The following is a 25,164-nucleotide window of genomic DNA, read 5'->3' as shown; positions in this document are numbered from 1 at the left end:
CCCGGAGAAGAGCTTTTCATCTGCCAACTCCCTGTCTCCGACTGCGGGGGGTCAGCTGGGAGGTGGGGGCCGGGGGTGATGTGACAAAGGTGCGGAGGGAAGGTAATTCGCCTGGGAGAGATAAAGAGGATCTGGGCCCCTTATCAGGGAGCTGTCAGATTCCCAGGTCATGGGCGCTTGATAGAATTTGTAATCGGTGGAAGGCCGCCAAGCACCCGGGGAAGGTGGGATGAGAAAGCAATGGAGCACAACAAAGGGAGGAAGGCGGCAGGAAGGGCTGGGGGCAGGAGGGCTGACAGTGACCGGCCCTGCAGCTACGTGGCCGGCTGGGCAGTCCCCACGGAGGGAATTCCCAGGGGTCTCCTTCACGAAGGCGCAGGGGCTGGGGCCTCTGAGTATCTGAGGGCTTAAGAGTCCTCGGTGGGATCAGCATGGGAGGGAGTCCACTCCTGGCCACAGCTTGGGGCCTTAAATGGTACGGCGGATCAGATCTCCACCCAGAAAGTTCTGGGCACTTTCCCTAGTGGACTCTTGACCAAGTGAAACACACGTGCAGGAAGAAAGGGCCACCACAGGGCCAACTAAGCAAGACACCACTGCTTGTCAGGCACATGCTGTGCTCAGGGCTCTGTGGGGTTTACAGAGCGGGATGTGAACTTTCTAGAGCGACGAGGCGTGCGTGTGAAAGGATGCGAAGCAGCTCACAGGAAGTGCCCTGCGTTAGACTAGAAGAGTGAAGGTGGGTTGGAGGATGGAGGCTGTCGGGAGAGGGAGGCATTCGTTCTGAAATGTGTACTGAACAGGCACACAGAGAGGAGCTTAGGCGAGTTTGCTCGAAGACAGGTGGCTTCACAGATTTCTGGAGGTGAGCACTGGAAGAGAAGATCGGAGATTTAAGCTTGGATTGGATTTAGGAGGCATTCCTTGCCAACTAAGGAGTTTGAGATGGATCCTGTTGGCATTAGTGACTGGGAGTCAGGGGGATGGCACTGTTGGGATAATTGGATGGATGTCTGGGGTTTCTGTTTCTCCCTCTTCTTCTCTCTCAGCCAGGGAGGAATCAGACTCCCTGGTTTCTTTCCTAGTCGCCTGAGGTGCCAGCTGCAGCCCTGACACCCGTGATTAAAAGCCTCACAAGCGTGTGTCCCTGCCCCTCTCCCCACAGTACCAGTACGACGGGATGGACATCAGCAACCTGGCTGTGGACTTCGCCGTGGTGTGGAATGGCAACTTCATAATCGACAACCCTCAGGACCTGAAAGGTGAGCAGCTGCTTCCAGGTAGAGTTTTGATCTCTCGGCGACCCCGGAAAAGACCGGGGCTGGAGGGATCAGAGCCGGCTGGCCGCTGTGCCGTGAATAATGCACTCCCTCTGTCAGCGGAGCTCTTCAGAGGATCCTAAAGCAACATTTGGCGCCATCAAAGGCGCCCTGTTGGGAACCCTGTTTTATTACAACCAGAGCATCCGCCTGGCGGCTGCCGGCTCATCCTCATCACATTTTCCTTTGGCTCCGGGAGACTTTGAAGTGTCTGTGGAACCTGACCAGGAGAGCAGCAGGCAGGAACGTCCTGCCAGTTTCCCTGGAAATGGAGACATTGTTTCCAGTCGGGTTCTGGTTCCCTGTCCTTGGCCCCAGTCACCACACAAAGGAGGTTTGTAAGGCTGCTCCCCTGGTCCTGAGGTGGGCGGAAGGGGCCAGCGTGCCAACTCGAGAGAACAGCTGCTTCAAGGAAGCTCAGGGAGGAGCTGGGCTGATGCAGGAGGGGCGTTCCTGAAGCCCCCTCATTCATTCCTGCAAATTCATGTGGAAGTCCTCCTGGGTGCCAGGCAAGCTGCCTTGGTCCGGCATTCCTCCTAGCTTTGGGAATGACAAAAGGGACTCCGGTCTGATGACCCCTCACTCTGGCTAGGCACTCACCAAGTGACTAATTTGAGATTATCTCCGTGACCATCACAACTCTGAGAGGTAGGTACTAGTCTTATCCTCATTTTATAGATAAGGAAACTGAGACCCAAAGAAGTTAAGAGCTGGACCAAGAGTGCACACTTCGGCAAAATACACACTAAAATTGGAACAAAGCAGAGATCAGCATGACCCTTGCTCAAGGATGACAGGCAAATTCGGGAAGGATTCCATATTTTTAAGACAAAGACCACATAGTATCACTTATATGTGGAATCTAAGAAAAAGAAGTCCAACTCACAGAAATAGTGGAAAAGTGGCTCTCAGGGGCTGGTGGGTAGGGGGAATAGGGAGAGGCTGTTATGGGTACAGACTTTCAGCTATGAGATGGATCAAGTCTGAGGATCTAATGTCTAACGTGGTGGCTATAGTTGATATCGCTGTATTGTATAATAGACATTTGCTAAGAGAGTAGAACCTACATGTTCTTAATGTACCTGTGTGTGTATGGTGATGGTTGTGTTTATTAACTAAATGGGAGGAATCCTTCACTCTTTGTATGTATAGCAAATCATCACGGTATACACTTTAAACATTGTATATTTTTTTGTCAATTTTATCTCAGTGAAACTTAAAAAAAAAAGGAAAGAAAGAAACAGACCCAGAGTCAGATAGTAAGAGCCAGGATTTGAACCAAGACAGTCTAATTTAGAGTTCATGTGCTTAAGCACATCACTGTCTCTCCCGGAGGCTCAGACCACTGTGGGATGTGAAACTTCCTCCCCCAGAACCCTATTCCCCACCACCCCCACCCCCCTCACCATAAGCCACATCTCACCACATTCCAAGTCGCTAGGGTTGTCACAAGATTCGGCCTCAGCCTAAGGGTCACCCCATGGGCGCAGAGAGAGGGACCAAGGCCACAGTAGGACCTGCAAGTGCTTCAGCACCTGTCCCCGATGTCACTTTCCCTGTCCCCGATGCTGCCGTGAAAATCGATTCTGCTTAGGCTAGGAGAGGTTTGGTTTGGTTTTGTTTTGTTTTCCTCCTTCCCCTCCTACCCAGGCCAGATCTTCTCAGCACTAAGACAGAGACATTTCCCCTGCTGAGGATCTGGGCTTAGTTCCCAGAGGTGGCCTTGGCACCTGGAGCCTGGAGGAAAAATGGCCACATCCAAGCTGTCACGTCAGAACCCTCCCTTGTGGTGCCCAACAACTTTTAAGCAGCTCCTGAGCGCACAGGCGGCAGCATCCTCACACGCGCCACCGTCCCAGAGTCCAGCTGTTCCTGGAAGCTGTGCACTGTGTGATATAGAGAGAAGGCCACAGAGCTTAAGGACTCGGATTCCAGAATCCAACATACCAGGGTCCAAATCCGGGCTCTTTCACTGATGGCTGTGAGAACTCAGACGAATCATGGCCCCTACTCTCTACATCCCAGCTTCCCAATCTAGGAAGTGGGGGGAAGGATGTGCACCTCTCAGGGGCATCAAGAGGGTCAAATGAGAAGTTAGATGTGGACCATTTGTGGATATTAATAAATGCACAATGTGGACTTACTCATTTTAAGATTCCCATTTCCTGCCCTCTGCCATAAGAAGCCATAGGCATGAGGATGTTTAAATGCAGTCCCTGCGTGGCAGAGCAGAGGAACAGGATGAGGACCCATGGAAGAATTAAAAATTACCCCTCCCCTGGGGTATGCCCCTGACCCCAGAGGCAGGCCGCCCAGCCCTGAGAGCTTCTGTCTGCTTGACCAGAAGAGCTGAAAAATGGCTTTCTGAGTTTTCTGCCTCTGGGGAATTCCGCCTGGGACTCTGAAGTCAGAACACCAGCAGACAACAAATAAGCCTCAAGCTCACAAAATGCAGTTCTGCTGGCCGGCCTGTCTAGGGCTTCCACGTCAGGAAGAGACAGCAGCAAAGGGTTTGCAGGCTCCAAACGCGGCCTGTTAAGGAGCCAGTTCGTCCTCTCTGGGGACATCCTTTCCACCCACAGGGCCCTGAAAAGGACTCCGTCAACCCTCTTTCCTCCACTCTGCCAGGCACCTAGTCTTTCCTGAAGCCCCAGCTGACTCCTCTCCCAGCCTCACCCAGTCCCCAGGGCCAGGCGAGATGCCTGTCTCCTCTCAGGACCTGCATTCTGGCATCACAGCAAGCTGGAATTGCAACATCCCAGCTTGGGACACTAACCTCAGTGAATTCCAAGAGTCATCATATCACTCTTTGAGCTTTATTTGTAGTTCAAATGGGACAGTCAACCCTTACCTCTTCCGACGAGGGCCACATGTGAGAGGAAGAGAGGCAGCAGGATAAGAATGTAGTTTGAGTTCGAAGGAAACTACAATAAGTGTGTATTAAATATGCGATATGTTACAGGCACTGTGCTAAGCACTGAATATACATCGCATTCAAACGTCACCAAAAACGATGATTATCACCAGGTTATAGATCAGGTACAGAAGGTTCAAAGAAGTTAAATTCTCTGTCACGTTGCTAGAAAGTGGTGACACCACAATTAAAGCCCTGATCCAATGAATCTGGAGCCAGAACTCTTAAATAATAGTATTTTCTGTAGCGCCTTTAAAAGACTGCTGAGAGGCTCAATTTATTATTAATTCCCCATCAATTATTCTTGCAATGATAATGATGATCATTGGTGTTAACCGTGGTTGGGGGCGGTTTCCATCACGCCTGCAAGAAGAGGGTAAATTGTGAGACGTTCTCTGCAATCCCAGCTGTGACTGCTCCCTCCGCCCTTCTCATTGCAGTTCATCTGTACAAGTGTGCAGCCCAGCGGGAGAGCTGTGGCCTCTGCCTCAAGGCTGACCGGAAGTTTGAGTGTGGCTGGTGTAGCGGTGAGCGCAGGTGCACCCTCCAGCAGCACTGTACCAGCCCCTCCAGCCCCTGGCTCGACTGGTCCAGCCACAACGTTAAGTGCTCCAATCCCCAAATCACCGAGGTGAGTCCCCCAAGTTCCCAGAGCGGGACGGGAGAGCCAGGAGCTGACCCCAGGGCAGCGGGAGAGGAGTGTAAAAATTGAATGTTTGTGGAAGAATTCTTGGCATAGAGTGAATTTAACGTGGGGATGTATAAAGCCTCCCATGGGTTTCTCAATGGCCTGTGTCCAGGCGTAAGTGACAAGCGTATGGAAGTGTATACTCCTGCTCGCGCACAAAGGCGTGAGCACGTCTGTGTGCACGGGCACACGAGAGAGGCAGAACCAGCCCAGCCTCCCTGCCAGGCTGGCTGAGGCAGGTGGGGACAAGAAATTGGCGGCATGGTGGGTGATCGTTTCAGAAAACAGGTTTAGCTTTTCTCACAGAAACGTGATGTCAGGAGCTGCAATTAGCTCAGAGTTGCAAAGTTGAAAGCGGAAGGGGAGAGTGAAGGCAGGCACTCCATTAGCCACCGTGCCATTTCCCCAGGTTCACTCTCTGTCCCAATTTGTTTGTGCATTTTAATGGAAAGAAATAGGTAATTAATTATCCTGGAAAAAATGATGTTTCCTGAATAGTAAATTGCAAAGGAAGATGAATAGATGATGTGAATGAACGTGCAGCTGCTTGGGGTTTGAATGGCTGGGGAGAGGAATAGTTGTATTTAACTTCGGTCGCATTATGCACTCATCACTCTTCACTGCTCCCTATTCACCGGCCGACCGTCGCTTGTGTGTTGAAATTAATTGCACATTCCTTTCGGTGACTAGGAATAGGGTACCACTGTGATCTGCACGTTTAAGGAAGCAAGAAGGACTGCTCCTTCTCTGCCTCTTCTCTGAGCTGCTGCGGTGTCCCTTTCCCAACCTCATTTTCCCTGCTGGCCAGAGAAAACCCACCCGACCCTCACCTCTGTTACCGAGGATTGGGAAACTTGCAGGACATCCCTATGATCATTCTTGGAGCTTCAGCTCAGTAAAAAGGGAAAAGTCTCGCGACTGAACGAGCGTTGTTAGCCTCCAATAGCTCGGGCTGTTTGACAAGGGAGCAGATCTTTGTTTAGTGTGCTGGGCACAGTCTCATTTAATCCTCACAACCACCACGAGAAGTAAATATTCTTACCTCCGTTTTACAGAGGAAGAGAACGAGGCTCCGAATTCACACAGCTGTTAAGTGGCAGAGTTGGTATTTCAGCTCGGGTTTATTTAATCCTAAAACCATTTTTAAAGTCTCTATGATTTGCCCAAGTAACATAAAACAAGAAGTGGTGCTTTTCTTTCCTTGACATCGGATCTTCTAGAGGATGTGGACCAGATACATGCCTCCATCCACAGGACAGCATCTCCCAGGGACAGCGCGGCGCTATAGGAGAGTCTCCCACCACCCAGGTGGGAAGATGTTAGGGGGGTGCAGACACCGCGCCTCAAAGACTGGGCTTCCTCCATCCCATTTTTCTCTCGGCCATGGCTAGCGATGGTACCGACTCTCTCCTGTGTCTCTGTCTCACGGGGAAAGTGTTTGCCAGGACTGCTGGTGGTGCCCCAGCCTCTGCCCTCAGGCAGCTAGCTCCCCGAGCTGCTCAGGGCTCCGTGCCTTCTCCCTGATTCTAGTAATTTCCAGCAACAACTGGCCTGAGAACTTGCTCTGTTCTGTAATTCTTCTTGCTGCCACAGTTGTCCAGCTCTCTGTCCTCTGCACCTGTGGTTTAGGGGAGCCTAAATTAGGCAGGGAATGATTTCCATCAGCTCCCCTCAGCTCCCCCAGCCCCGGCTGCTGCCCCAGCCCCATCCAGTCCCAGACTGGCAGGAGGCCCCCAGCCTAGCCCAGGGGCAGGCTTCCCTGCTCTGCCTCAGCCAGCCCTGCTCACTGACCGGGGACTGACAGGCTGCTCTGTTCACAGAGGACACCCAGGCACATGATGCTAATTAACCCCCTGAGGTAATTAGACTGTAATTGATTTTCCCAGGGAACATAGCAGCAGGAGTCGGAGGCCCTGAGCAGTGGGGTCTCCTGTTGGGGTTTTTCAAGTAGAGGCTGTGGAGGAAGGAAGAGCACCTTGAGGGAGAGACAAACCCACGCCGGGTCTCCAGTCACACTCGGGACAGCATTCTGGACAGGACATGTGGAGGGAGGAGCCAGGGCTGGAATGTTTTATTTGCTTTCATTCTGCATCTCCCACCCCCAGCCTATCCTCTGCTCCCTGTAAAAGTCATACTGAATTTTTTTTTAACTTTTCATGTTTAAAATAATTTCAGACTTTTAAAACGGTGCGAAAATAGTACAAAGAACTTTTTTATACCCTTCACCCAGATTTTCCCAAATTAACATCTTACATAACCACAGTACAATTATCAAAATCAGGAAATTAACAATGATAGAATAAAGCCATCTAATACGCATTTGCCAGGATTTCTGGTCCAGGATCCACAATCACGTGTGACAGTCCACCGTCAGGGATCCTCCGTGCTATAATCCTCAATCTTCATCTTTCATGACCTTGACACCGGTGAAGAGCATAGGACCATATTTTGCAGAATGTCCCTCAATTTGGATTTGTCTGATATTTCCTCATGATTAAATTCAGGTTATATATTTTGGGCAAAGAACACTAAAAGCCAAATGGGCTTTTAAAAGGGCACAGGAGCCAACTTGATTTGGCCCTGGTGGCCAAATCTGGGGCAATATGAGCAAGAACATAAATAATTATACTAATGGACTATATGTAAGAGAATAAAATAAGAATCTATGACCCTTATTGGTATAAATAAATAGACAAACAAATAATTAATGTGAGAGAGAGGAAGTTCTTTATACCGGAATTCCAACTCATAAATGTAGAAGGACTTAGGGAAATAGAAAAATCACCATTTGGCCAAATTCACAGTACTAATTATTTCAGGCAGGAATTCACTTAAATTAGTGAATAAAGTATAATGAGAAATAGGATATTTACAGAGTCTCAAGCTATCTCCCCATAAGATATGGATTATACAACAAGACAAATAGTACAAAGAACTTTCATAAACCCTTTACAGTGAGGAAACCTGGTAGACAGAACCTTAACCAAGTTAACATCACCAGTAATGGAAAGAATCAACTTTAGACACCTGTCTGTAAGATGCCCTGAGGAAACAGCCTCACTTCTATGGTATTTATTACCAAAAATGTATAATTTGTTAAAGGTAACTTTTAAGAAGAATTAACCCATTTTCTTTACCTCAGCTTTCTTGGCTAATTCCTTGATGTTGACATAGATCTTTTTCTTAATAATCGGAATTCTATGAGCCCCGTGCCCTTTTATACGTACCTCCCTCTTGTCTCTGGCCTTCCCCTATCTTCAAAATGTGTAGCCCCTCAGCACAACCCCACGTGCAAACAGAAGCCATTTACTACTAAGATTTTTCCTGAGCGAGAAAAGAGAGGGATTCTCTGAGGGCCCCGGACGGCTGCCGGGAGCGGCAGCATTTCCAGTGCTGGAAATAAGCGGGGACCAGACTGGTGCTGTCCTGCCCAGGGGCAGGGAAATCGATGAGCTGACCATGAAGGAGCTCTCCTTTAGGAAAAGGAGTGAGCTCAAGCTTAGTTGAATGAACAGCTGTGTTCTTCCCTGAACCCCTCCTTACCCACTGTCTCCATGGCAACCAAGCCCTCCCCTAGAGACCCATCTTTTATGGCAGCTCCATGTAGGACAAGCCTTACAGCCGATTGAATTTCCCAGTTTGCATCAACTTCAGGTTAGGACCCCCTCAGGACTCACCGTCTGCTCCCTCTCAGCCAGTCCTTGGTGTGATAATGACGCTGTCCCCCGTGGGAGGCAGCCCAGGCTGCTCCCATTCCAGCTGTCATCCCGGGCGTCTGTGCCTGTGTCACCTGTTCAACCCCCCAAACAGGAGACGTGCAGAGGTTTGGAAAGCCCGTGAGGCGCCGGGCCCGCCACGTGTCTGTTCTTCCCAGCACGTGCTTCAGGACCTACTGGGATGCCACAGAGAAGGAGATCAGGAACCATCCCCCAGAAAGGAAAGAAAGCCCGGAGACAACATTTCCCAAGAAACTGTGAGTGGATAGCCTGCAGCAGGAGAGGAAAAGAGATCAGACACGTTCTGGGGAAGAGAAATTTAGGAAGGGCCAAGGGGCTTTGGAGCTCACGGGACAGAGGTCTCCACTCAAGGTGGGTGTGTATCGGTCCACTGCGGCTGCAGTTACAAAGCATCACAAACTGGGGGGGTTAAAGAACAGCAGTCTGCTTTCTCACTGCTCTGGAGGCCAGAAGTCTGACATTCAGGCATCAGTAGGGTTAGCTCCTTCCGAGGGCTGGGAGGAGCGTCTGTTCCATGCCTTTCTCTTGGCTTCGGGTGGTTTGCGGCAATCTTTGGCGTTCGCCGGCTTATGGAAGTGACACCCCAACCTCTGCCTTGGGTCCACACGGTGTTCTCCCTGCGTGCGTGTCTGTCACCAATTTTTCTTTTAAATAAGGATCCCAGTCACATTCGATTAAGGCCCACACCAACGGTCTTATTTTAACAATTACCTCTATAAAGACCTTCTCTCCAAATAGGGAGTCAACCTATGAATTTGTGGGAGATAAAATTCAACCCACAACAGAACATTCTGAACAAAAGGAGGAGATGCCACAGTTCTAAGGAATTAATTCGCCCATTAATTGTTCATTTAATGAGGGGCTGCCGTAAGCCGGGCACTGTGCTAGGACTGGAAGTTAGCACGTGGATAAATTAGTCCTGGGGTGGAGGCAGTGGGATGCAGCCAGCCTCTCCCTGAACATGGGCCACCTGGAGGAGGCTGGAACCTGCTTGCCCTGCCGACTGCCCTGCTCCTACCAGAGGGCCTCAGACAGAGATTTCTACTCTACATCCTTTGCAGTTGGCTTCTATTTGGAAAGAGAACTGCAGAAGGAACCTAGGTCTCCACTCCTAACGAGGACACCAACCTCAGGCCAAGGACGTAACTAAGATGAGGCACATCCTAGTTCTGGGAGCCTTAATCATAATAACTTTTCTTTAACAAGACACTACTATGTCCAGAACCATGCCATCCACATTCCTACTTCTCCTTACAACCCTGCGAAATGGCTAGAATCATCTCCACTTAAGAGCTGGGGGAACAGTGCTTAGGGGAGTAAATAATTTGCCCAAAGTTGCACATCTGGTTAGTGTCAGAACAAATTCAAGACTAAAGCCTTCTGACTGCAGAATGCTGATCTGCTCCACCACTCCACGCGACCTCTGTTGCTCAGAGGGGTGGAGAAGTTTTCCCTGGCTATGCATTTTCCCACCTCACCCCATCCTAAAAACACCTGTGCCCAGGACCTGACTCCTCTTGGAAGGTCTCAGGAGATGCCAGACAAACTGGGAACATTAGCTACCCTTTTAAGCCTTCACCTGTCTTCCTAAAGATACTTAGTTCCACACTTATTCCTATGAGTAAGGGAGCAAAAGGGAAAAGCACTTGGGGGCACTTTTAAGCTTAAGGCAATCATCTCTTGCATGTGCAGAGGAGCTGTTACTTTAACTGTGTGCTTTGTAAAGCTCTCAGACTCGGTTTGGTTGGTTTCTGACTGTGTCTATCAATGGGATGGTGGTTACAGTGAAGGTTGCTCTGATGTCTCTGACTTCTCAAACATTTCAGCCTGATGGGAGAGCCCAGAGGATAAAGCCCATGTGAGAACAGAGATCAGGGTGAAGTAAAGGCAAAGGAAGCTTGGGATGCAAGGGACGAATCCCCGGTATTGGGGTCTCAGGGAGTGACCAGGAACCTACACCATTTGGGTACCAAGGAATGTTCCTGTGTGTTTCTGAAATCACCTGCCGCATCGCCCAGTAAGGCCACACTGCTGCCGGTAGGTTTCTCCCTGACCCACCTCGTAGCTTTGACTATATAAATTTGTGAACTTCAGTAACTCCTCCCACACCTCACTAGTCCACAGTTAGGGAATGTGGAGTCTGTTTAACATTATCTTAGGTCCATGTAATAGGGAAAGAAAACCCATTGTAGGAAACTGTCAACGCTGCCTTCCAAAACCAAGCATAAGTAATTGTTGATGGGATAATGGTTTGAGATGGTCCATTGTTCTCGCTTCCTCCTGCTCTCTGCTTGCCCAGATATTTTCAGAAAGATTCTTTTGCTGGATTCTCTCAGATGCAAGTGCATTTGTGAAACTGTTTGGGGGAACTGGACACCTACAAGTCTTTATCTAGAAGGCTGCACCGCATCTCAGCAGGAAAGGCCAAGAGCCTTCTGCCCAGGGCCAGAGCGACTGGCTGCAAAGTTCCCAACAAATAAATAAATAAGTCAGTCAGCTTTCCTGAGAAACAAGTCGGCCCTCTGATCTCTCGTTCATTTATTTGCAGGCCTCATTAATATAACATCACTGCAACAAACAGCTAACGGGGGATGGTGTCAGGATGAATAATGGAGTTACTCTGCTGAGATAACAATTAGGTTGTGAATGTACTATCAGCTCAGACAGCCAGCAAGCATTCACGCCGGGTAGAGAGCTGGTGTCGCCGATGCCATAGAGTCCTGCAGAGCTCGTCAGCCGGGCTCTAGCCTACCGTGAAGAGTGTGCACACCCACGTGCACACGCCTGCTCACACACACACACTCACACACATGTGCCAAGTTGGAAAAGAATGTGACAGTTTGCCATCTTGGATCCAGTACCCAGGTGTTTCTGGGGAGCCAGGCTGGGATCAGAATTTGCAGGCACAAAGTTGGCATCGCTGCCCTCTGAAGTCAGGAAAACTCTAAGCAACAGGAAAGGAGTAAGTGGATTAGTCAGGAGAGGATTAGCTGGCTGTCCACCCGCCATTGTCCTCACTGGCTTGTCCTGATTAGGGGCTGCTCCTGGCAGAACCCTCCTGATCCCAATCTCAGGCACAGGAGCTTCTCATACAAAGCCTGACCATCAGCTAGAGATGCCCCACCCTGGGGCGACTCCTCTGGGACCCCTTCCCTTGGCTGCTCTGGGAGGCTCTGATGCCAGGCTCTCCTGTCTCCTCTTAAGAATGCAGTCTAGGGTGCTGACAGCCGGCTAGAGTCATGGCGAGAGCTGTACCAGCTAATCAGAGAGGCGGCCAATGCCCGTGCTGGACGATCTCCACACCAGCACTTCCCCTCTGCAAGTAGGCTCCCTGCCTCTCCCTTGAGCCCCACCGAGAACTATACCCAGGGGCTCCACCAGCATAGGATGCTTATAAAAATGAAACCATTGTTCCTCCGGACCTCAGCTAGCCTGGCTTCTGCCCAGATTTCTTAATCATAAAATAGCAATGAGAAAAATAAAAGCTAATACTCACTGAATGCTTCCCTGGCACATAGTCCTGCTAACTTAGCACCTTACCTATGTTACCTCAGTTGGACCTTAACGACAACTTTTATGGGGCAGAAGCTACTACCATTAGCCCCGTTTTACAGATGAGGAAACCGAGGCACTGTGAGGTGTGATATGCTTCTTAAAGTCACACTGCTAGAAAGCTTTAGAACTAGGAATTAAGCCTTAGCTCCTGGACTCTAGACCAGTATAGTATCCTTCATCTCTTTCCGGGGCTCACTTAGACAAGTAGAACTCTCCCTCCACAGTGCTGGAGGAGGGAATGATGCAGACACCAAGCTCTTCATCAAGCCTGCTGCAGAGATGGGAAGGAGGCCAGCAGTCCCCACTCCCAGCATCATTTGGGGAGACTGGAATGCACAGGGAGAGATGACAAAGGGGCAAGGCTTGCAGGGGAGTGTGGACCTTTGCAGAGGCAGGGCCAGAGACGATGGGGGGTGGAAGCTGAAAAGGTCAGAGGGGTGGTGGTCCCAGCAAAGCCAAGGCCAGAGCTCCTTAGAAAGTAGCCAGTATGGCCTTGGCCGTGGAAGAGGGGCTGGGGAACCTGCACAGAGGGACCCACGAGCAGGCTGGGGTACGAGTTCTTGTGGCTGATGACCTAGGAGTCTCTCCCGGGGCAGGAGGATGGTGACTCAGGCAGTGTGGTGTGGAGGCTGAAAGCACAGGTTGGATAGACCTGGCAGGGCCCTGCCACTCACTGTGTAACCTTGAGCAAGTTGCTTAACCTCTCTGGGTCACCATTCCCCATCTGTAAAATGAGAATGAAAATAGTACCTTCCTCATAGCTTGTTATGAGCCCTAAGTGGGATAAAATATCCAAAGCCCTTGGCACAATTCCTGGCTCAGGATAAGCACTTAATAAATGAGAAAAAAATGGTAGTCATCAGCATTGGACTCTTCAATAACCTGGAGCCCATGCCTGTTTCTGCCTTCTCTCCCACCGTGTCTATCAGGCCGGAGATACAAGCAGAGGAAGACGGGGCCTCTGGCATGGGAGCCGGACCTTGTGAGGCTCCCACCATGAAGAGGTTCTCCTGTGACCCCTTAAACATCTATCCCGTAAGAGGCCCCAGCTCCATCCGTCCATGGCTCTACCGGAGTCCAGGAATGGCCCACCCGGCCTCCCCGGGCTGCCGAGCCCCTGGGCCTCCAGCGCCTCCCGCTCTGCTCCCTGGTGCAGCCCTTCGGAGCTCCCCAGCTGTAATTAATCGGCTGCATCTGCTCTCGCCCTTGGGCGGCTTTGTGGCACAGTTCCCTCCGAACTGTTCAATTAGCGGCTGCAGAATCAGGGCGAGTGCAGCATCACGGCGGCTGTTTTCCAGGTCACGGCACCCACGGTGGAAAACAAACATGACACAGTCTGGCAGGAATACAGATTTGGCCGGGGTGCTCAGGCGTGCGGCAGGCTCCGTCCGGCTGTGCTGCTGGCAGGTGGGATCTGAGGCGGTGGGGAAGTGGCTCTCCAAATCAGGGGTTCCAGGAGAATTTGAGTGGAGTCGGGGGTCTCCCGGCTAGTCCCCTCCCATCAGCACGTGCCAGCCTCATCCCACATCTACTGGCCTATTCATCCTGGCCTAAGATGAGTAGATGAAGTGGACCAGCCCCACCTTTACATCCCAGGCATGGTCCACAACTGCTTCTGGGGCAGGACTTAGGCCTGCTGGACTGAGCCCTCTGCTTAGCATATTTCCCACATTTTCCTTCTGAATCCTACAAATAGACAAACTTTTAATTCTATGACCAGTTAAAAAGACAGTGCTCTTAAGGCAAGGTAGTAACACAATGTCCCATTAAGATGCAAATAAAGGGTTCTATAGGGAAGAGGGAATCATAGGGTGAGAGGTGACTAAAACGGGGAAGAAACTTCTGGGCGTAAAAAACGCACATGGAAAAGATAAGGGTTTACTCTCCCTCGGGATCTGCCCAGGGCCAGCCGGGCTCATGGCCTGTGCGATGCACTAAGGGAAGTCGTTGGCACAGGCCCCCCTTGCTGGACACCAGCAGGCCTTTGCTCAAGCCACAAGCCTGCGTGGGGTCCTTACACTCTGAGAGGATGCACGGATATCCCAGGGTCCAAAGAAAAGCGTCTGAAATGATCAAAGGGTCTGGAAAACAAAATCTTCCAACCAAAGGCTAACAGAACTGCCGAAGCACAGACTGGGGCGACATAATTGCTGTCTTCAGCATCTGAAAGATGTTTGATGAAGAAGCAGCTGTTCAGTCCTCCATTCAATGAGGCATCACAGCAGAAATTGGCTTCAATTAAAGTAAGAGAGGTTGCGGGAAGAACTTTTTGATGCTTCCGATGTGGAAATGCTGCTTCACTCCCAAGCAACATGTAGCTACCTCTGTTCTCCCAGTGGTCCTTGAAGAACATGGTTTCTACTAGAGTCTGCTTGAGACCAACGTTTCCCAGGAATCAAGAACTGGGGATATTTACTGCCAGCTGCTGTGTCCCAGGCAGTGTACTAAGGATTCAGTTGCTAAGCAAAAACGAGGTAATTTCTGCCCCAAGACAGTTATTGTCTTACTGAGGAAAGACGCAGTTTCAGTCCAGGTTGGCCATTGTTATCTTGGGGGTGTCCACCAATGGCAGTGTAGGGGTGCGGGCAAAGGGCCTACTAAATCTGCCCAAGGTGGTCAGAGAGAGCCTCGCTGAGGAGGCTTCCTTTGGCAGAGCCTTGCAAGAGGGGTAGGCATTTGTCAACATCGTGCTTGATTGGCAGAGGGAACCACATGTCAAGTGCATGTGGGCCTTACACCCTAAAACCATGGGGACCCTTAGCTCCCCTCGGAAGCACATGTACATAATACGTCAGAGAGCTGAACCCGAGCTCTAGAAGGGGAGCCGGGGAGGAGCACACAGCAAGAGCCAGCACAGAACGTAGGAGAGGGCCCCCAGTCACCCCCTGCACCCTTCAGCTTCTGGGCTCTTCACTCCCTCATCTCAGCTCCTAACTCTCCCTTCTGAGGTCCACAGAAGAGAATTTAGGTAGATTTCTGGTCCACAGTGCAATATGTGTTGGGAAGCATGGGACTGAAATTAGTCAATATCTAAAGATCTTCCCAGCTGATCTCGCAGGATTTCAGCTCCCTTCCCCCGCTCTCCACACCCCCACGGCACACACTCACACACATCCCAAACCGTCAAACCGGTTGTTTACGTGAGTGTCCCATTCAGAATCCCTTTCCTGAAAGGATTCATTGAGTTCGTTGGGAAGCACTGCGCCTACCCCGCAGTGGCTAATAGCCAGGGGACAGAAGTGGCCAAAAGGGAGGGAAGCAGGAAGACCATTTCAGACAGGGCCAGCATCCTCCCAGATTTGTTCTGGGTGAGCGGGTGATGTCTGGCTCAGAATACGCTTCTGTGCAGAGCCCAGAGTCCACCGAAGCCAAAGCCCTGCCCTGGGCAGCGTGGCCACTTCCTGGCCAAGTTCGCCAGTCAGCCCGTAAGCAGGTGCCTACCGTGGGTCACTTGACCCCATCTAAGTTATGAGTTCTGTGGACCATGTGTCCTTCCTCCAGATAAGTAGGAAGATTCTCATCATCTCTAAGTGCCCTCCAACACCACCATCCCCTGTTTTTGTGATCCAGGAAGGCACAGGTGCCCGGGGAACGCAAGGAAGGAAATGGCCAATTATCAAGACCTGCTCTCTAAACCAACCGCCATCACATTAGGGACTTTCCAAATGTCGCCTCCCTTCACCTTCACAACATCCCTGTGAGGCAAGCATGGTTGTCTGTTTTCTGATAAGGACACTGAGACTGAAGGTCACATAGCTTGTGAGTATCAGAGCTGGAATTCAAATTCAAGTCTGTCTCACTCCAGAGGTTGCTCCCTTCCTGCTACAGACACTGCCTGAGCATCCGAAGATCTCTCTTCCAAACCCTGGAGTAGCCAGCAGCCCAAGAGCCATCTGAAACTAGGAGCCAAGACATGCGAATCTGGTCACCATCCTGGCCATATCTTGGTTTCCCCTCTGTCAGTCGGAGAATTGCTATGACTCCACCCTGCCCTCACGCCCTCACCTCTGCGGGAGTTTAGCTCTCCCCTCCCACCTCCCTACAGCTTCTTCCAGATCTGGAAGACCTTCCTTGGAGTTCTGCAGTAGCCAGGGACTCCACTAACTTGCCTCTTTATAGAGCCACGTGGAGAGGCCAGACTTGCCTCCTGAGAGAACCAAGCAGTCCGGGGGCCATGCTGGGTGCCCTGAAACCTAACACAGCTCCTAGGAGAGAGCCTTGGAGGCGTTCTCTAGGAGGGAGCACTTTCTGGTCTGAAGCGATATCCTGAAGAGTCCTGCTCGCTCCTTCTCTGGGGGATAGGTCCTCTCCCTTCAAGCGTCCCCTCTAGAGCCTCTCCTCTATTCTTGGCCCTGGCGGGAGATGAGGGGAGCAGGATGGCCAGGTTTTTAACCATCCCAGGCCACCACCCAGACACCAAAGCCCTGAGACTCATTCTCAGAGTCACCTGGAAGCCCTCAGGTGGCAGGAGGTGTGTCCTACAGGACAGCTTCCTCTGTTCCTTAGCACGCTGAGCCCAGACCTCACCTTGACTCTCTGATTTTTAAGCTGATGGGGAAACAAATGACAGGTGCAAAGGCACAGAGATTTTTAAAGTGCATTTTGTGTACAGGGATGGGTGGGATCTGAGTAGCACAGGGAGAACATAGGATAAGATGGCAGATGTGGCTGAGAAAGTCACAAAGATCAGAACGTGGAGGGCCAAGCCAGGAATTAGGGGCTTTGCCTGGACCGTCCCTTCAGAGCCACTGAAGGTTTTTCGAGCAAGCGACCAGTCACCAGTATGTGTTCATGAAGGTCACCTGGCAGCGTGAGGAAGTCAGATCTCGTGGACGGAGACTGTTAATGTGGGTGAGGGGGTGCAGCTCTGCTTATCACCTGCTCTGGAACCCAGAGCTGGGCACAGACTCAAAAGACATCTGGGAATAAAGAGCTGATGGTACCTGTATTTATTGCACATGGTAGGTGAGGGGAAGGAAACAGACGAAGATGCTTGCAAGACTCCTGGCTGGCTGCACAGGGATTCCATTAACCTTGAAAGAGGATCTGGGAGGCTAATCAGGTTGGGAGTGGAAGGAGGAAAAATTAAGAGTTCATTTTTAGATTTGGCAAAATTTGAGGTACCCGAGGGACATGCGGGTAGAAGTCGAGATGTCCGGTAGCGATAGGATATATGGATATGGAGCTCAGGAGAGAGGTCTGAGCCAACAATATAGATTTGGAAGTCATCCGTAATGGAGGCCTTGGGAATCCTCTTGCAAATCAAAAGCTCACCACCATATCTATGTTTTGGAAATCCAGACTTCTCTACATCAGTTTTGTAAGAGGACACTAGGTCCCTTGTAAACCCCAGGGTGCGGTGACTGCTGAGCGCTTTGACCCCCAACCCCCACCAAACTCCTTCACGACCTCCCTGGGTGCCGGCGGCACTGCACACAGCGTGTGCTGCACGAAGTGAGTAAGTGTGCTGCAGTGACCCATGAGGACGCTGATTCTCCCGGCTTGGATCCCAGCAGCTGTCAGCTAGGTTAGAAGGGATCAGCCTGGTGTCTCCACACCCCAGACTACCTTTCTCTTTAACATGGGCCTTCACGCCAAGATCATAATGCTCGCTAAGATTTTCTAAGTCTTCCTTCTCTTAACAGTATAAGCTGGCTTATGCTTCTGGACCCTACAGCCCTCCCAGTGCCATGATCATGTCCCTGCCCTGACCCTCGAATGTCAGAAGGGGACGCTGCAGTGACTTCCCAGCAGGAGGAGGCTGCCCCGTGGGACCTGCCAACACCGCCAAATACCCACAATGCAATCCCCACATGCTACCTGCAAGACGGAAATATTTTTAGGCTCTGCAGAAAGATTTCATTTCATTTTTTTCTGAAAGGTTGTAATTAACCACAGCAAGGCAAAAGAATGTATTTTTAAAAATAAAAATGGGGTGGAAGAGAGCAGAACCAATCCCCACAGTTCTGTCAGGTTTTCGGTAGGTGGGTTCCTGGCATCCAGGTGGCTGGGGGAGGAGTGAGGGGGCCGGTGACGCTCATTCCAAGATCAGAGGAGAACCAGGTGCTCAGAGTCGCTCAAAGCTACTTCCTTCCTCCTGATGCTCTCCTGCAGGGGCATGAGGGCTGCCCCTTCCCTATTCCTCATTATCCATCTCCCAGAGCCCAGGAGGCCCAGGGACCAGAAGAAGTGACACCAGGGGAGAATGGAACAGCCAAGATCTAGTATTTGGTTATTTTTAGAATCTCCAGGGACAGAAAAGCCATGGTTCCCCAGACCAGCTCCTTTCTTTCCAAATTGTCCTGCCTTGTCTGCCACCCTCACACTCACATACATGCCCAGCACACAGGGATGCCTCGGAGCCCCCTCTGCTGTCCCTCTCTTGATTCATCTCATGAATCTTTTTTATTTTTATTCATAAGGTGGGATGTTTTATTCCCAGAGAAGGGAGTCAGAGCCACAGACAAGGTGACTGGGGTGAAATGAGCCCCTAGATGAGAGTTCACGGCCAGGGCTGGGAGGAGGAAGGAAGCTGACCCATCGAAGGCCTGCAGAAGAGGGTGGGAGGGCAGGAGGCCTCATAAGGAGTCCTGGCTGTGCAGGGAACGCACGAGAGCCCAGGAGTCAGCTGGCGGTGAGGGAGGAGGCCCATCCCCTTCATCCTCATCCCCACCATTGTCTCTTCCCTGTCACTATCACTTGAGGACTCGTGGTCGGGTGAGTTGGTGGCAGAACACAGGGCACTCAGCATTACAGGAAGAGAGCAGTGCCCCTTTGTGGGAAACAGGGTGGGGGAAGAGTCCCCAAACCTTCGATGGCATTTTCACCTGTACATACTTATCCTCTCTGCCCCCAGGTCCCATCTAAAAAATTCTGGACTCTTGGCCTTGATCAACCCTCCCTCCCTGTCTTGTCTTTCTAATGATGTGGTGAAAAGGGCCCCATCTATCTTGATTGTGGTGGTGGTTTCATTGGTGTAGACATCTATCAAAATTCATCAAAGTGTGCATCTGAAATAGGTGTAGTTTGCTGTACAGGAACCATACCACAATAAAGGTGTTTAAAAAAATGATATGCAAATTTAAAAAAAGTGCTCCGGGCTGTTTTACAACTGTGTATACAGGTTGTGTGACGATCTTAGAATATGCTCCCCCAAGTCTCCTTCCAGTTCTGAAATTCTATGTTCCTGCCTAGGGTTGAGTTCACATCTAAGTTCCTCCTGCTTTGGATAACTGTGGACCACAAAGTATGAACTTATGCCCGGGGATCTGTTGGATCTCCCAAAAGAGCTGCATTTTTCCTAGGTGCTGATCTGTTCCCAGGCGAAGATGACAACTTAGGAGAGCTTGATTCTGCAGTTCCCTTCCCTGTTGGGTCAAAACAAAAAGAGACAGATAGCATTTGGTGACTGCATTAAGAAATGAATAAATAAATGATCCTTGCTAAATGGGAAGCTAGCAAAATTTGGAAAGCCCAGATCTATTTCTTTTCTATTTCTTTTCCATCCTAGCATGTGTGTGTCATAGGATTTTTTTAAATTTTTGCATAACAATGTTAAATATACTTTCTGTCTTTGGTCATCACCCACAGCAGTACCTAATCTTGGACTCCTCTGAGCTCCCTCCAAATCTACCTTATCATTGTGTACCCTGCGCTAGCCTTATTCATGGCCTCCTTATCTCCTCCTCCTTGACCACTAAGTTCCTTGAGAGCAAATTTCCTGTTGTAGTCATCATTGTAAACTCTACACAGCAGTGACAACAATAGGACATCACAATCACAAAGCCCTTTCGGGTTTACAGAATGTTCCCAAACACCCTCTATTTGCAAGCTTCTAGGTGAAGGTTGGTAGAGATGATTATCTTCCTTCCCGACTAAGAAGAACTGAGGTTCAGGGAGATTAAGTAACTTGATCAAAGTCAGGCAACCAGTGAATTAGAGACATGTCTCAAACAATGATTTTCTGCCCCGCGTCCAGTACTTTCTGATAATTTATTTTTAATAAATGGATGAATGAAGGAATGAATGGATGTCCTAAAAAATCGATGAAGTAGTATAAGTCACGATGATGCTGGGACCCTGGATAAGCTGAAAGTGGCGAAAATGCACTCAGTTGCCCCAGATTCCCGATGTCCATCAGAGTCCCTGAGCCTTCCTGAGGAGGGAAAATGGCTCTGCTGCTTCTGCTTCTGTGACGGACCAGGATTGCTCATCCCGTTTCCCTCCCGCAGATTTTGACGGTGTCTGGACCTCCTGAAGGGGGCACTCGAGTGACCATCCATGGCGTGAACCTGGGTCTGGACTTCTCCGAGATCGCCCACCACGTGCAGGTGGCTGGGGTGCCCTGCACTCCCCTGCCGGGGGATTACATCATCGCTGAGCAGTGAGTCCAGTCCGCTTCTTCCCCGGGCAACTAAGGGCAGGGGCTCAACCCTCCCCCTTCTCTGGGACTTCCCCAGGATTCACCTCCTATCTCTGTCCGCCTATGGACCCTGATCCCAAAAGCCTTCCTAGGGCTTTCTCCTATCTCACTGCCCCTCTTAGAGCATCCTATTCTGTTTGATGCCTGGTTCCCTGGCTCCCCTGGCATCAGGGCTCCTGGTGCAACACTGCCTGGCATCAGTCTTCACCTGCCCATTGGCTAACTGGGCCACTTTCCCAGCCAGTCCAGGCTCCTCCTTCTCGGCCTCCCCCGGCCCCTTCCCCGCCAGCACCCTTTGGAATGCATCCTGCTCCGTGGGCTGCGGGCAACAATTTGTTTGGCTCACGGGCCTCTGACAGCAGCTTAATCCGAGCAGGGCCTCTGCCGGAGCAAATTCATTTATTTCACTAAGGGAAATGTCAGCTGGAAATTAGAAAATAGGCATGTAGTGGCGGACAGGCGATCGGGGCTCCGGGAGTGACATATGTTCCAATCTGGGGTGTTCATTTGGCAATGGCGGCCGCTGTGGAGTTGGTGGGCAGGAGGTGGGCATGAAGCTGAGGGCGGGAGGGTAGGAGGAGTGATGCTCCTCCTATGGAGAAAGGGAAGGGAGCAGCCAGATCCTTCTGCATCATTTGTCGTGTAAAGTTGGGTCAAGTCACCCTGGTTCCAATGAGAACACAGCTCTGCAGGGGGCCCTGGGATCAGGACCGAGAGCAGGGCGTGGAGGATGGCTTGTCTCCCTTCACTCCCCCTGCTGCAGCCTCCGCAGAGCCAGCCTGCAGCAACAACCAGGAAAACAGCATTAGCGCCGGTAAAAATGATGTCACTTATCTTTCATTAGCACTTGCACTTTCTCATCCATTCTCTCGCTTTTAATTGATGAGGACTCTGAGAGGTCGACATTGTTATCGCCATTTCACAAAGCCAGAGAGAGCAAAAGACTTCCCCCTTCACTGAGTGTGTAAGTGGCCACGGCAGAGTTGGAACTCGAGTCTCCTAACTTGCAGCCCAGGCCTTTTTCCATTTCCTAACCGTGATGGAGGAGGACTCCTGGATAAGAGTGGCCTGAAAATTCCATGGCCCATCAGCGTGTGGCTTTCGGGGTCAGGGGCCATGACACCAGTGTGGCTGGGGAGGGGTCCGAGTTGGTGGGGTGAGCTCCTCGACTTTGGGGACTGGGGTGGTGCTTCCTGGCCCCACAGGGGAGAGGAAGGAGCTTCAGATTGTGCAGACTTGACCCTTCATTGACAGCTTTGTCCCTGCAAGGAGGGAATCTTAGAGGGAAGCCTGGCTGGGCCTACAGGAAACAGATGAGGAAGAGGGAAAGGAGAAATGATGTAAGTGGTGCTTCTGAGCCAGAAAAGGAGGTGAAAGCTTTTGGGCAGGAGCCCGCAGAGGTCCTCACAGTCAGGCAGTCTTTACAGAGCCCAGTGTCCTGCCAGACCCAGCTAGGCACTGAGTCTCGCTGACCCCAAATCCACAGGACTTCAGAGGAAAGGGTTTCGGGGGGACTGAAAGGTTTGAATTGAGAAATGGAAATTTGTGGGCAGCCAGACATGGAAATTGCATGAGATTTGAAATTCAAAGGTGTCCTGAGTCTTGCCTCTTCTACTGACCAGCCCTGAGGCCTTCATTGGCCTAATGGGAACCATGATTCCTGCTGCACAGATCTGGGGGAGAATTCAGTAAGATGAGAACTTGGAGACTGAAACGTGCCACAGGAACGTAAGGAAATATTGATCTATCTTTGAAATCAAATGCACCGAACTCACCCAGGGCCCCGAGGGAGGAAAGTGCCGAGACAAACCGGAAGTGAGGATACGAAAGGGGAGGTAATGGTTGCCAGGGGTCCCTGCCCAGGCCAGTGGTCACCCTAGAAAACTACCCGCGTGGTCTCCTCGGGTGCAGAGCGGGCAGGAGGCAGCGGGCACACTCTGCACCTCGGCTGCAGGCGCCCTGGTTTCCAGCCGTGCCAGGCTCATTACTGCTCTCGAGGTTTCAGAGTTTGTTAACATCATTAAAGCCTCCATCCCGGGCAGTGAGCAGCAGGCGCAATCATTACAGATGTCTGCGAGAGATGAATTTGGCTAAATGGGCCCGGTGCAGAGTCCCGGGCATGGGCAGGATTCGCGGGCAGGGTAATGACTCGCCATATGCTTGTGCCACGCCATCTATCACTCGGCAATTAGGTTAATGTTCGTTAAAGGGCCCTGTTTAGTCCTGCAGTCAGCACCCTACAGATCTGTGGAGGGCCCGGCGACTCCACCACAGGACATTTCCCGGGGTTGAGGCTGCAGCTCCGCCCCTCCTGGGACAGGGGCTCTGTGTGAGACGGACTCAGCCTGCATCCTGAGACCTCCTCCCTCTCACCTGCTGCACCTGTGAACTCAGCCGTGTCCGGATGGATGTTAGATGCCTGTGCTCCCCACCCCAGGGGTGCACACTCGTGGGGAGAAAGGCACCATCTGTGCCAGTCTGTGGGAGGTGGTGTGATGTGGGGCGAGGGCACTGGACTGGGTGCCAGGAGCTTAGCTATTGATGTGCTGTATGACTTTGGTCACTTTGCTTTCTGATCCTCAAATGCCTCATCTGGAGAATGGGTATGGAGAAGCAGATCTCTACAGTCACGTCTAAAGTCCTTAGGGTGTCGGGGGCAATGACCTCTATGCCCCATAGAATCTGCAGCTCCCACCAACAGGAAGCGTATCAGTGGCACTAACGTGAATCCAGAAGCCCCCTATCCACCAGGCGGAGTCAAGCCTTCCAATGGTGAATCTAAGTAACTGTTAGACAGTTGTTTAGTCCAACTCCTTATTTTCCAAAAAGGAACTCTAGGCATCCCCAGCTGCCGTCTCCTGAAAAGGCACAGGGAGACTGAGGCTACCGGGGTCACCCAGAGAGGCAGGGAGGCAGGGAGGCAGGGAGGCAGGAGGCCCTAGAAGTCAAATCATAGGAATTTTGCTGACCTGTAATGCCTGGAAGAAGAAGCAGTGCACACACCTCTGCCTGTGGGCATCTCCAGCCAGGAACGCAGAGGGCGCAGGGGCTCAGGTGGTTACCTCTCAGAGCCTTAGGAACCCAGCCGGGTCTTCCCTGCCTCCCTCCCCTCTCCTCCTTCCCTACCCCTGCCCCCACCCCCACCCCCTCCACACACCAACAACAACCTCAACTCCACCCCAGCATTGCTACCACGTCCATCCTGTCCCTTCCGAAAAAGACAGAGAGAGCATGCCGTTAATTCTTGGGGCAGTAGAGAGGGGTCGCCAAAGGCATGAGCTTTGGAGCCAGGCTGACCTGGACTTGAATCGTGTCTCTGCCACTTACCAGAACTATGGCCATAGATGAGTCACTTGGTGTCTCTGAGCCTTGGTTTCCTTGTCTCTAAAAATGGAGACAGTAAGACCTTCCCTGTAGCAGAACCTGAGGATGACACAAGGTCCTGTCTGGTACACCAAAGCTCGGTAAATTGTAGCTCTTTTTTATTATTATTAAGGTTCACAAACTGCTTTAGTCTGACCCTCATTCCTCAATATAACTCTCTCCACTCTCTGCAGGGGCCCTTGCTTCTTCCTTTAACTCCCTCTCTCCCCGAGCTCAAATGTCTATAAGAAATACACTCAGGGATGCCTCTGCATCCTTCACTGTAAGCGCTGGGTCCCAGGAATAAAAAGGAAGAAGGATTAGAGGTCATTGGAGTCCCACGGTGCTGCCTGGGTCCTTAGGGGTCTCGCCCCGTTCTTAGATCCACCTAGGACTAGAAGCCAGACCTTCTGCAGCCCCCTGCTGACTGCTGCCCCTCTTCCCACTCACTTGATGATCTAGAACCCCATTCCAGCAGCAGGGAGAGGAGTCAGCTGCAGTGCCATGGAAGGGAACCCGTGGTCCAGCTCCAGGCCCTCCCTGCAGCCCAGCCCCTGGTCTCTCGCATCATGCCCTTCCAGGCAGGACATTCAGAGCCAACTGCAGGCACTCAGCCTTGGACACCTGGGCAGTGCCCATCTCCCAGCCATCCCTCTTCTCCCAGGTGCTTGACAGCAAATCTCATCTTTTGGGACATGAACCCTGAGCAGGAGAATGTTCTAGAAAAGACAATGTGCTTCGAGGCCCCAGCTCATTGTTAACTCCTTGCAGGGACAGCTGAACAGGCCATTCTAGGCCTTCTCTCCTAGACAGGCCCCAAGAGGAACATATATGCCCATGACCCTCCTGTGTTCTTCTTCCTTCCGAGACTCCAAGCCTGCCCTGGTTTCTTCCTCCTTTTCTCCTCGAGGAGGGCTCCAGCACAGTGGCCAAGGTGGGTGAGCGATGGACAAGGAAGCCCTGATGAGAAGAGAGGGGAGGAGACTTATCTGCTCCCTCCTCCTCTTGGCCCTCCCCTCCCCCCACGCCCCCCAAGTAGACAGCGGATAATCCCCTGAAGCTCCTTGAGAGTTTACAAGATGGCAGGGACCCCAAACAGGAGCGGGAGCAGGTGCCCAGGAAGCAGGAGGGGTGAGTCGCTACTCCAGGCAGGTCGCACCATGGAA

The 25,164-nt window shown here is 51.4% G+C and overlaps 1 protein-coding gene and 1 pseudogene across 1 annotated transcript in view; both read left to right on the top strand.

Moving 5' to 3' along the window:
- PLXNA2 (plexin A2) overlaps positions 1 to 25,164 on the top strand; it is a 202,662-nt gene that overhangs the window by 151,174 nt on the left and 26,324 nt on the right. The window contains exons 11-13 of the mRNA XM_072948477.1: positions 1,166 to 1,262; positions 4,674 to 4,864; positions 20,445 to 20,596. Coding sequence (XP_072804578.1) covers positions 1,166 to 1,262; positions 4,674 to 4,864; positions 20,445 to 20,596 — 440 coding nt within the window. The remainder of the gene's footprint in view (positions 1 to 1,165; positions 1,263 to 4,673; positions 4,865 to 20,444; positions 20,597 to 25,164) is intronic.
- Positions 2,047 to 2,144, top strand: LOC116285285 (U6 spliceosomal RNA; annotated as a pseudogene).

Source organism: Vicugna pacos, chromosome 23, assembly GCF_048564905.1.
Source record: "Vicugna pacos chromosome 23, VicPac4, whole genome shotgun sequence".
Lineage (NCBI taxonomy): Eukaryota > Metazoa > Chordata > Mammalia > Artiodactyla > Camelidae > Vicugna > Vicugna pacos.
The sequence above is the reverse complement of the archived record's forward strand: the minus strand, read 5'-3'. Positions and strand labels throughout refer to the sequence as shown.